Source organism: Ambystoma mexicanum, chromosome 3p, assembly GCF_040938575.1.
Source record: "Ambystoma mexicanum isolate Mex_15411 chromosome 3p, UKY_AmexF1_1, whole genome shotgun sequence".
In the NCBI taxonomy this organism is placed as follows: domain Eukaryota; kingdom Metazoa; phylum Chordata; class Amphibia; order Caudata; family Ambystomatidae; genus Ambystoma; species Ambystoma mexicanum.
The window spans coordinates 1167822389-1167835400 of NC_090925.1; the positions used below are offsets into that span (position 1 = coordinate 1167822389).

At 43.1% G+C, this 13012-nt stretch overlaps 1 protein-coding gene across 3 annotated transcripts in view; it reads left to right on the forward strand.

Annotated features, from left to right (window-relative positions):
* DDX46 (DEAD-box helicase 46) overlaps positions 1-13012 on the forward strand; it is a 1330317-nt gene that overhangs the window by 52812 nt on the left and 1264493 nt on the right. For all 3 annotated transcript variants that reach the window (XM_069652574.1, XM_069652572.1, XM_069652573.1), the window contains exon 2: positions 8301-8489. In XM_069652574.1, the coding sequence (XP_069508675.1) occupies positions 8301-8489 (189 nt within the window). The remainder of the gene's footprint in view (positions 1-8300; positions 8490-13012) is intronic.

The window sequence follows — 13012 nt, forward strand, 5'->3', positions numbered from 1 at the left end:
GTATCTTTGCTCACTCTGCCTCGTTTCGGGACCCTCGCCTCCTTGTTCTCTGGCCGGACACGTCGATTAGGGAACAGCTGTGTATAGATCTGCAAAGGAGTCTCGTCACTTTCACAGGGGCGCCCCGAACACCTCTTGATCCCGGCTCGACCGTCTCGTCCTCGCCGTTTCACTCGCCTTCCTTGTTTTACAACATACACAATGGAACAAGTGGGGGAGGGTCCCTATTCGGGCGTCATTTTGATGTGGCCCCTAGGGGACCCTCGCGTATGGAAACGAGGCACAATCACCACACACGAACTGATACGCCAGACACGAGGTTGTATTCCCAAAAGCTAGGGTTTATTGCAAAGCAAATAGTCTCAGTTGGCCAACTGGGTCTCACGCCCCGCGACCTGCGTCTCCAGACCCCGAGGGACGCAAGAGAGCGGACATTGTACAACAGTTGCATATATACAAAATGGGCATCTCATAATCAGCAGTGACATATTCAATACCGCCCATAATGTATTTCCTTTGAATTGGGTTTGATGATTGACAATTGTGACGAATATGGCTCCTTCAGACATTTATTTTAGCAACAGTTTGCAATTTTGCGAGCCTGCACACACACTTCTTTGTTTTAGAGAACACATTGCTTCTGTTCTACTTTTTCTGGACTGACAATACCAGTGTGGTTTGCCGTCCACCTTCAGTGCTGTTTGCGTTGTCAACAACACTTGATAGGGTCCTTTCCAGCGAGGTTGTAGTCCGCTGGTTCGATCGAATGCCTTGATGACCACCCATTCCCCGGGTCTCAGATCGTGCCCTTGCCCAATTGGTGGTACTGGGGCTGCATCCTTTACCTGTGCATGTATAGAAAGGAGCCTGTTAGTCAATGCAATACAATATTGTTGCAATGCTGGCCATGCTTGTTCAGACAGTTTCTTGGTGTCTGCACAGCGCATTACAATCTCAATTGGAGTCCATGGGTGCATTTTGGGAACAGTTCTCATGCTCAGTAATGCCAATGGCAAGGCGTCGGGCCACTTCAAACCTGTCTCTGCACAGGCTTTTGCCAGTTTGCTTTTCAGCACCTTATTAGTGCCTTCAATAATTCCTGCTGGCTGGGGGTTAAAATACAGCATGGAACCTTTGATCTATGCCCAATGCTTTGCATACCTTTTCCACTACGTCACCTGTGAAATGTGACCCATTATCTGACCACAGATAGGTAGGGACTGTGTACAGGGGTACCCAATGTTTCAGTAGGCACTTTGCAGTTGAGGTAGCACTGCTATCTCGGAGGAGGAAGGCTTCCACCCACCCTGAGTAACCGCATTTCATCACCAAACAGTAAGCAAACTTGTTTACAGGTTCTAATTGTATAAAATCCATGTACACCACTTCAAAGGGCTGTGTGGGCAGTTTGCAGTGCCCTGCGGGGGCCGGCACACCCTTTCCAACATTATACATCACGCAAATCTCCCACTGCTTTGCCCATTGCCTGCAATTTGGACCAATTTTCTTATTTTCTAAAACAGTCCTTAACACACGCTCTATTCTCGCATTCACGTGTGTTGGCTCATGTGCCACGCTTACTGCAATAGGGAGATATGCATCTGGTAACATCAATTTCTTTGTGATCTCATTTGCCCAGGCCCCGCTCCCCAATTGTCTTATGTTCTCATCTGAAGGCCAGTTTTTCCTTTCTTGTTCCGTTGGATCCTCACCACCTGTTCTCCCACATCCAACCCCTCCTCTACTGTTTCACACATATATTGTCCTAGTTCATTGTTTGTACAATTTTGCTGTGTCTAGGCTCTGTTTAATAGCACATCCACAGCATGTGGTACTCTTACTGTTACATCAATTATTCCTGCTCTTTACTTCAGAGCTAGGGCTGCCGCTGCCACTGCCCTCCTACATGGCGGCAATTCCCGGGCAACTGTATCCAATCCTTTCGAGAAGTAGGCACAAGGCCTTTGCCTCCCACCTTGTTCTTGGGTTAATACAGACACAGAACACCCATCCACAAATAAATAAATAAATAAAACATTTTCCCATAATCTGGTGTCCCCAGATCTGGTGCGCTACACAAAGCACTTTTCAATGTATCATATGTCCTGTTCATCTCTTCCGTCCAGAGCAAGGCTTCACCTTCCTTTTCCATTTTTAGTGCCACTAACAATGGCTTTGCTACTACAGAAAACTCAGGTATCCAATGTCTACAATATGACAATACCCCTATCACTTCGTAGCTCTGTGTTCTGGGACAGGACATAGATTGCACCAATGCTATGTGGTCGACTGACAGTGCCCTTCCTTCTTTTGACAAAACCTATCCCAAGTAGTCCACCTTCTGTTGTACATACTGCATCTTTTCCAGGGACACCTTGTGATTATGTTTTGCGAAATTAAATAATACCAAGACAGTTACTTCTCTGCATCCTTCCTCTGACTCTGCACTGATCAATATATCCTCCACATACTGGACTAAGGATGTCCCTGTTGGTAGCATGAGCTCTTCTAACTGAGCTTTCAATGCTTGGCTAAAAATAGCCAAACTTTCCGTGTAACCTTGCGCAGCTCTCATGAATCGATACTGCCGTTGCCCCAAAATGAAACTGAATATCTCGACTCTGGGGCAATGGGCAGACTAAACACATTTTTTTAAATCCATCACACTGAACCATTCAGCCCTACTTGGTATTAAGGTTAAAACACTAGCAATAATAGACACTATGGGGAACCGTGGTTCCACTATTTTATTAATTTCTCTCAACCTGTAGGGCAGTGTCTCATCTCGTTTTTTTTTATTTTTTTTTATATGGACCCCTATGTTCACCAAATCTCGCACAATCCTGATTAGAGCTTCCTCCCCCTCAACTGATATCTTCTACTGTTTCACTCTGGTGGGTCTTGCGTTCTCCTTCAGTTTTATCACAATTGAATCAATTAGCAGAGTTACATCATTACTATGTGCCGCCCATAAGTGTTCTGATGAATCCTGTAATTCTACTGGTAGGGGTCTGCTGATCGCCATTATAATGCGGTTACTTTGGTCATTTATGGTCATGCGCACCCCGTTCGGGGAACAATAAATGGTAGCATATAGTGCTTTTAAAGAATCGATACCTAGTATGTTTTCGGGACATTTCTCTGTTGGCAACCATTTATCATCCCACTTGACCCCTTCAATCTCTCCTTCCATTTCTCCACTTATCAGATTAACAATACGTCCCCGCCAAACCCTACTGATGTCTTGTTAGTTCCCAAAAGTGGTGCTGAGGGAACAGCTTTAGTGTCCACAGATCTGTTTCCAGCACTGGTGTCCACTAAACATTTGATGGTGGGTTGCTGACCTAATTGTAACAATACATAAGGACCCTTTTGATCGATAGTCACAGAGACCGTTCCCCCAGATCCAACTCAGCCTCTTTATAAGGGACTGCTAGGTGGGTCCTCAAATCTTTGATTCCTTTCCAAACAATATACAGTCCTCTCCTTCACACTGATCGAACTGTAACATCTGTCCTGTCGTTGGTCAAAAACATTCGGCCCTGGAGGAGATAAATTCGCTCTTGGACCTGGTGGTATATGACTGTCGAGGGGGAGGTCTGGGCCCTACTGGCAGGGGGCCCGTTCTCCGGGCCATACTTTCTAGACACTGGTTCTTCCAATGATCCGGCTTCTTGCAAAAAGCGCATACATTCTGGGCCAGACCGTCCAGCCGTGCATATGTATTTACCCGGGGAGCGTTATTTCCGGTATTCTGGTTTTTCCATTGACTGGGAGGGTACCTCTGGTTCACCCCTTGCATCTGTTGCCCTTGTTGTAATTGTTGCATTAATACTCTAGTCTTTAGTTCCTTCTCTGACTTAACCTTTGTTTGCACCCAGGTTTGCTCATTTCGTTGATAATATCGTGCCATCTCTAACAGTTCTCTGGGTGATTAAGACTGCCACGTGCTTTCTGCTGCCCGCAAGTCCCTTTGGATAGGTTGGTGCAAACCATCTACGAAACTCCCTGCAAAATATCTTTGACCGTCTCACTTGTTAGGTCTAACCCACTATGGGCTTTGAATGCTGCTTCATATTTTAAAAAATGACGCCACATCTTCAGTGGGGCCTTGGGTCACAGCAGCCAGTTTCTCAACATTCACATCTATTGGTTTAAGGACTTTCTCTAATGCACCTAACACATTCATACCGTGTAATTTTAAAGCATCCGTCAGTTTTTCATGTGGCTTCCTATCATCACTTGCCTTTTGTAACCGCTGCCAAGTCTATTCCTACTTAATTACTTGCCCTGAATGGAATCCACACCTCTTCTGGAACTAGTGACATCATGATGTTATCCACATCCTACACCGTATACTGACCAGGTAGGAACAGTTTCCTCATTTCCTTATAGAAGCCTGCTCGGTCTATCCGAGGGTCGGGGATGCTGGTAATCTGCATCAGTTCTGTTCTTGTCAACGGGACATACACATACGTTCGGATGGGTTCATTACTATCCCCTGTCTGGGCTGACATTCTCGCAAGGGAAATGCGGCCGCCCCTCCTGATTCCCCTTTACTCTTTTTATTCAAAGTCACCTTCCAAGTTTTATACAGTTCTCATGCCAGCTTCAGCATCCTTTCTCCTCGACCTCGTTGTACCACTTCCTTCTGGTACCCGTGGATCTGGATCCTTCTTTAAATAGTCTCTTAGACCCTGTAATTGTAAATCTGAATCGCCATCAGCTTCATCAATCAATGTGTCTAATAGTTCGATCTTATGGATCAAACACTGAGCTTGTTCCGCCCATCCGTGGGTCATTGTCATCAAGTACCTGGCTTACGTCCCTGGTTGCTAACTCCTCTATCTTTTTAACCGCCAAGTTCTTCCCAGATCCCACTGCTTCCGCCATCTGTCGGTTCCTTATTTCTAATTCTTTAGCTAGTTCTTGTTCCTTCTCAATCTGGGTCATATGCCCCTTTTGAATTTCTTCCATGAATTTCTTCCATGATTTTTTCCCATATATTCCCCTAATGCCGATTTTGTCCTACCCACCTTTATTCCTGTTTCAGCGTCCAGATAGGACTTTGAATACTTATCCTGCGCCTGCACCTGTTTTCTAAAATTATTGTAATTCTCCATCATTAGTTGTGCAGTCTTTTTAAACTCTACTGGTCTTAAAATGCCCAATTTCTTCTTCACATCTTTCCCCAACCTCTCTCCTTCCACTTCCTTTGCTATGGTTTCTAAGTCTCTTACTCGTTCCGGGGATATTACAACCATCCTAGTGACCCCCACTTCCCCATTCTCACCAAACCTCATTGGAAACTCACCTTCTTCAGCGGCCTCGTGTTATCAACCTGGGCGCTGTGCCTCCTGCAAATGGGAGATTGTTCGTGATTAATTCAGATTCCGTACTAATGTCCTCAAATCTTGGGGCAAGGATGGACGGGTACATACCCTTACTCTCCTTTTATCATCTTTCTCTCCTTTTTTTACCCCAAACTGGGATAAGGGACCCCACTAATAAGACTCAGACCAAATAAGTCAAGTCCTCCATTTATTTAATTTAAGCATTCGTGAAAGGGCACGACTCCCGGCACATTCAAAAGACTGCACAGGAGTGAGCTAAGCATTCAAAGTTAATAAGTTTATTTACATTTTGGTTATCCTTGCATTCAATAGCTGGCACGTAGTTGAGACAAAAATCTGCATAGTCATTCGCAGCTGGTTGCATGCCCTGTCTCATGAGTCTTTGTTCGTGCAAAGGATTTCTTGCAAACTAATTCCTGTGGCTTAATCGGTTCTCACACACCGCCTGCCTTAACTTCAGACGGTCTAGTTCGGGGAAATTGCTTGTGTGGTTGCATAACTACTGCATATCTTCTGCTACAGACATGCGTCCCACCCCTGCTAGGCTCTTCTTCTTGTAATACCAAGGGTCTTAGTTAACATTACATTCAATAGCTGGCACGTAGTTGAGACAAAAATCATAAGCTATCAGCCCTTCCTCCGAAAGTGTCAAAGGTTTTTGAGAAGAGTTTATCTTGCTGCAAACATGAGCACCGACTGAAGCTACATGCCCAGCCCGCCTAATCAGAATCCACAGAGGACATGGTGGGGTGTAAGATCTGAGGTGGGAGTAGGAGCAGATGAGGATAGGAAATAGCAAGAGGAGGTGGTGTTGAGCAAAGGAGGGGAAAAGCAAGTTGGTGGGTGCAAGATCTCTGGTGTGAGGAGGTTGTGGAAAGAGGAGTGCGGGAGAGGTAGGGCCAGAGATATACATCCCAAGTCTACAGAGTGTGTGAGAAGGGGGAGGAGAAACAAGTATGTGGCAGAAGGCTTTTGAAGAGCTTTTAAAGACGATCATTAAGAAAGGAGGAGTTCAAATCGGCCCCTTAGAAACACACCTGCTTTGATGAGGAAAAGGAGAGTGGGTTGGAGTGCTTTAGAGCCTGGAACCCTGAACAGGTAGGTGGTGCAGAGCCCATTGGTCCGCCTACAACCCTGCTAGGCCTGACTTGCCACTGGGAAAAGCTGTGGGCCAGCCATACCAGTTGGCCATATGAGATTTGAAGCAACTGAGGAATGCTGCACTTTGGCAGTCAACACATCAGAGGAAATCCTTGAACCATGCAGAGGAAAACTATGGTTGGAGATCAAGGACACGTTTTGTTTTACAACAGAGGGTGATAGCTGCTCCTGCCTCCTAATGCACAATTGTACCCCTCTTAAAATGAGTCCAGTTGTGTTGACAACCTGCTGCACAAGTTTGTTTTGTGATTTATTTTTATTGTTGCCTTTTAATTGGCAACAAAAAAAGCCTGCAATGTCTTAAGCCTATGGTGTCCACATTTACGTTGGCCTTGATGTTAGCAACTTTAGCAAAATGCCACTAGGAGCCAGGAGCAGTGGTCATCCAATGTTGCCAAACAAACTTGTTCATTGTACCCAAAGTTGTGTTCTGACACTAGGCCCCAGAAGTTCCCACATCACTGGTTACATACATGGGAACGAAACATGTTGGATGGTTATGTATAGACAGATGGTGTTGATCAGAACCACATTAAGGGAGTTTACTTTTGGTTGAGTAAAGTATTAACTTGGATGAGCGAGTAGTTACAGCACAACATTTATTTTTGTTTTCAGCATACAATATGGTTTTACTGTGTCTGTTTGGGAATAAATTAAATGAACGGAAGATTGCATTTTTACTGTTATTGTTAATGAAATATTGTAATGTACTTTTTTAGATTGATATGGTGTTGCGCGTAGCACTTTAGGAATTATAAATGTGGGCCTTTGCACTTATCACTTTTATAGGATATTCTTGAATTAATTTGGCTATTTTTGACTAACATTGAATAAAAAAAATAAAACTCATTTTTGTAATGTTAATAAGGACTGAGTATTTTTTTAAGGTATTTTTAGTGTTTGTCGTTTGAGTAGGGGCAACCTAGTTTGGACCTTTAGAAGCCCCGCAGACTCAATATTGTGGGTAGTTTGAACACCATCTGCACCGATGTATGTAACTAGCAGATCACAGAATTTGCTTTTCCATCAAAAGCATTTGGCTGTGTAATAATGTACATTTTCAAAAATGTTCTCTTGCGCTTGTCAGTACAATGCCCCTTCCCTGACACATTTAAATTATAGTTTACACAATGAGCTTTAGATAAATTAGCCTTAACTGAGCTTTACTGAATAACCTGGATGAAATGCTGTTTTTTATAGTAGCCATGCTGTTATGCATGATGTAACCACTCGCATTTATAGGAAAGAAATTGCAGGACGGACAAAAAAAAGTGAATACAGTCTATACTTGTCTATAGTTCTCTTTATAAAAGTATAACCCTAATTACTGTTGGCTTGTAAATATTTGATAAACAACTATTCCTGTCTCCCACTCCCAAAAAGACACTTGGTACTTTTAAGAGTAGAAGAGCTAATTACGGCTGCACTCTCCACTAGTCCCTTTGAACTTGCAGTGAACTAAAGAATGAATGTGGGGAGGGTCCTAAGGGCAAGAGAAGAATACAGGGTGAGCTGCGTTTCATTTTACAAGTGCCAAACGTATTAGCAACAATACAGAATTCCATTGCAAATTGCAATGCAACAAAACTTATTGTATGCCGTGAAGCATAAGAATAAAATCCATTTGTATTTATATGCTTACATATTTCAGTTTTTGAATGTCTTCATATGCTGGCCTGTAGTGTACAAATGGTTAACTCTTTGAATCTGATAATACACTTTAGACAAACTTTTGTTTAGCTACATGGTTGGATTCTTCCTTAATCTCTTGTTTGTCTAATTCAGGCATTATCGGAAGCGCTCATCCTCAAGAGGGCGTTCTGGTAGCAGATCCAAAAGTCGATCTCCGTCTGATAAAAGAGCAAAACGAGCAGATGAACGCCGTTCTAGAAGCAGAGAAAGAGATCGACGGAGGGAGCGTTCCCGTAGCAGAGAGAAGAGGAGATCCCGTTCAAGGGACAGGAAGCGCCTGAAGTAGGGCTTCATTTATTTAAACTTCTTTTGTATTGGAAATATAATGTTAAGAGTTCAGATTGCCATAATTTGCTCGCACACTCACCTGTATGACCGTGATGCGCGCACACCTTTTTTTCTTCTTCACAAAGTATGATATCTAACATTCCCACAACCATAACAGCACTGAAAGTTCTATAGATTTTGGTTGTTTTTATTGTGGAAGCAGGTACTTATTTGGGAAAACTGGCTTTGGTGTTTATTGCTTGATGTGTGACCATAACATATCGGACTGCTATTATTTATATATACTGGAGGAACAATGTGCTTTTGATCATAAAATAACATACAATAGATTAGAAATCAGATTTGGCAGGAAGCAGTGAGCTTCTTACAATGAGGTAAGTTTGAGTGATCTTTTGACTAGCTTGTTGGGGAGGGGAGTAAATGGGACAATACATGCTATGTGTCATGTTATATTATTGGGTTTTATGTAGTGCACCTGCTGTGATTTGTCATGCCCACTTGGTGCTTAGTTTGGGCAAAAGAGTTTTTTTTTTTTGGTTGATAGGAGCAGAGCAAGTTTCCTTTTGATGTTGTGTTGATGTATACAGATTGCATTGAAACCGCCTCTTTGTGTGTGTCGTGTAAAACAATCGGTGTACTCTATTTGAAGTGAGGCTAGCTAATCAAATCTTTAATAGGAGCATTGCAGGAAAACGCAGATAAAAACAACGCACAAGACCTCCATTTGCCCGTACAATTCCAATCTGCGATTATCCACCCTCCCCTCCCATCTCCTTAAAACAACCTCTTTATTCCTTTTCACTACATACATTTCAATAGAGCAAGTACAATATTACAATCCGCAAGGGTTTGTCTTCTCCAATTAAGACCATAGCAGGCTCTGTGAAGCCAGACCAACCCTGACACATATGGTCAAAACTACATCTATGCGAGATGCATTTGCAGCTGAAAATAATTAGTGGAATTAAGTATTACCTGTCCTCTAAATAATAGTGCTGGTGCAACAGTTTCAACCATAAAATATATTGATTGTAAAGCTGTTTATATCTATTCTGCATCAATATATAATGATGGACACTATGTCCCTCTCTTCCCTGATCCCTGGTTAGTAGATGTTGAATATTGGTACCTACTGTCTAAGATCTATCTTATACTGGATGTGAGAGTATGAGACAGACTTTTGATATTCCTTCTGGGCCTCACCTCCACCTAAAAGTAGGATGTCTTTTCTATCCAAACTCCCTTTCTCATGGACTTCCTTAAATTGTTCTTAATCTTTCCACTTGTTAGTGTTCTAATAGGGTATGGGGTTGTGCCTTGCAGACACCCTGTGAATTAATTGCCCCTTAGGGCGTGATTCCCTGCCCGCCCCCCCTCGACCCTAGGTAGGGCTGTGTGGTGTGGCCACAGAATAAAAAAAGTTATGATGAGAGGCGCCTCATGGGTTCCGGCCTAGCGCTTTTACAGTTTGCCTGAGTGTTTGCACCTCTTGTCATAATTGACCAAAATTCAGCCAGAGAATATTGTGTAGATCGTTTTGACTCAGAGAGACCTCATTTTGAAGCATTACTCAAAAATATGAAGCTGACACTGTAAGGTAGCAAGTCAATATATTTAATATAATTTCTGATCTCTACCAGATTTGATCATCATTACACCTGCTATGATTAACGCAGTAAAAATGTAACATACTGTCAGAGAACCAGCATTGTCGCATAAGCTATAAACATGATTCACATTTAACAAAGATAGTACAATTCATCATTCTGAAACGCCAGCTTGAGCAATCATGGAGTTCATGTTATGTTTGTCTAAGCTATACTATGGTATGATCAGGAGTGGAGTGATATAATAAAATACACTGTTAGTCTAACATATGAAAGAGAGGTTCAATCAACACACTTGAAACTCACGGTTTCATGGGCTTGCTGCTCCGACCTGTTGTCAACTGCTCTTCCCAACCCTCCCACGATCTTGTGGTCTGCCTGCTACGGAATCCTAGCCTTAGTCTGTTGTGCTTTTATATTCACACGCGTGACTTTGCCTACATGTACTATGTGTGTCACTTCCTCGGTCTGGAGAGAAAGTCTGAATCTGCTCTTGTGCTTCGGTTTGCAGTGCACACATTATTTACCTATGTGAGAACTCAAGTGAAAGGTGATGTCTTTGCTTCTTGATTATTTCCATTGAAATGCATGGCCTTCCGCTCGACGAACAGGCAATGTGCTGCGTTTTTTCCTGGCCTACTTCGAATGCCATTATATTGAATGCGTTTTCTGAAGGGGTTTAATTGTGATTATTGCTTTGAATGCTTTAACCACAGATGTATTTTGGTACCCTGCTTCCTGTCTATGGCTGCTTTCTGCTACGAGCCCATCTAACACAGGAAGCTGATACTTGTGGTTGGCTTAAGGGGGGAAACTGTTCACCTTTAGCTGACCCCAACGGCAAGTGCCTGTAAGTTTTACAGTTCGTGTCTGATTCTGTCTTTTGAAAGCCATGCTAGCATTGTGTGTAAATGCGTGTTTTTCTGCTCAAAGAACATTCATAGCTTATTTCTATGATTGTGTATTTTCATGGCATTAAAACGTTGAAGACAACAGGCTGCTATTCTGTGGTTAGGAAGCTCTGCGCTTGCTTCTTAGTCGAAACCACAAGCGTTATTCATCAATGGCAATATATCGGATACAGCAGATGTCTTAACTTTGTAATTTGACACTAGCCTTTGCCGTATGTGCAACCGCGTACTTCATATTCACCGCATGCACAGTGAGTGAAGTGGTCTAATCTCTGGCACACCTGCCTTAGCTCGTTCGTAACATTTGTAAATCCTGACATACCCCCCCCCTCAAGGCAGTTTGCCATAGATCAAAGACCTGTAGTTCTGAAGTCATGCATATGCTTACTGGGAGCTATAGTTACATACAGATTGCCTATATTGGTGGCACAAGGAAATATCATGTTTACATTATATTGTAGCACACAGCTGTTGCATGCAAGAATTAAACTAAGCTGCTTGATATATTTGCAAAGCGCCCATGAGCCTGTAATGTGTGCTACACACAAACAATAAAAATAACACATCAACAGCTGCATCAACGTTAGAAAGGGTTAGCACTACTTGCTAACATTAGCATGAATGAGTAAATATATCCAACATTGAGGTATTCAGCATGGGTCCATTATATTGTTACCGGACCTAGCTAATAATGCCTGTGTTCACAAGGAGGTATTTAGGTTGATTGCAAAATCATTACTGGCGATGGCTTCAAAATACGCTGCAGGCTCCTTTGAGAATTCATTAGTAATTGGCACCCAACATAGCTTGCATCCTGGTTTTTTGACCCAATGAGATGTCGAGCTTGTGATCTTGAGCCCATTGTCGCATGCATAAACAGTTAATTGTCTATATCGGTGTCCTTGGAAATAAACCAGTATGTGAGTGTCTTTGTCACTCACAGCGATCAGCACGTGGATGTCATCCAGTTCATATGTTTGCTTTGCATTCATGTTTGCATCTTGAGGTAGAATGTGATATTTCTTCAGTTCAGTGCTATCTGACTCGGCAGCTTGCTTGGATGACCTGTGTAGAATGTCAGGTGTTCTGACGACTGAATTAAAAGCGAGTCTCTTTCTGAGGTATTTTAAGAAGCATTGTGGAAAAGAGAACAGAATGCTTATGTCATCGCTGCACACTTTTTTAGGCATTTTTCCCTTCTGACATGTATTCTTGGAACCAGAGGAATCCGTCATTTGCATTGTTTGCTTCCCCAGCTGCCTTGTGGTCTGGGTTTGAGAACAATGGATCATTCTCTGGCTTACTTGGGTCCGGCTGTGATGCAGAGGAACCAGGTGCTTCCTTGGCAATGGTGCTGCATGCATTTGGCAAAAATCGCTTTCTTTGTTCTGTGTGCAGTTTCTCTTGCTCTGGCATGCCTCCATTATCGGGCCCGGCAAGAGGGACTCTCAAAGAACTCACAATAGAATACCTGTGGGAAGTAACTCTGAATTCCACAACTGTCTCTATGCACAGCCAATGTCCTGGAGATTCTATTGCACTACAGGGGCAGTCTAGCGGGCGACGCAGCAATTCCCACATTCTTAGCCAGCAATGACTCCTGGTGACAGACTCAGCACTTAGCGATGGCTGACACGGTAGACTTCTTCCTGGTCAACGAAAAAATAAACTGCTTTTGAAACAGTGAACACTGCTCACAATCCTTACGTCTGCACAGCTCTGTTCTGTACCGGAGACTGGTTGTTTCCAGGGCGTTAATTCTGTGGCTTGTCATAATTTTCAGTTTCTACAGCAAAATATGAGAAAAAGTCCAGGTATTATCACCAGCCAACTGCACCAAGCACTCGACAAAGTCAAAGTTATAATGACTGTGTCCAAGGCAATGAGCCATTTATATAGGAGACTCGAAGCTACTTCAGTGATTGCAGAAAGGCCAGTGTTGGCCCCATTAAACTGTGAGCTGTCAATCGGAGCGTGCAAGGCTTCCTGTCTTGTATGC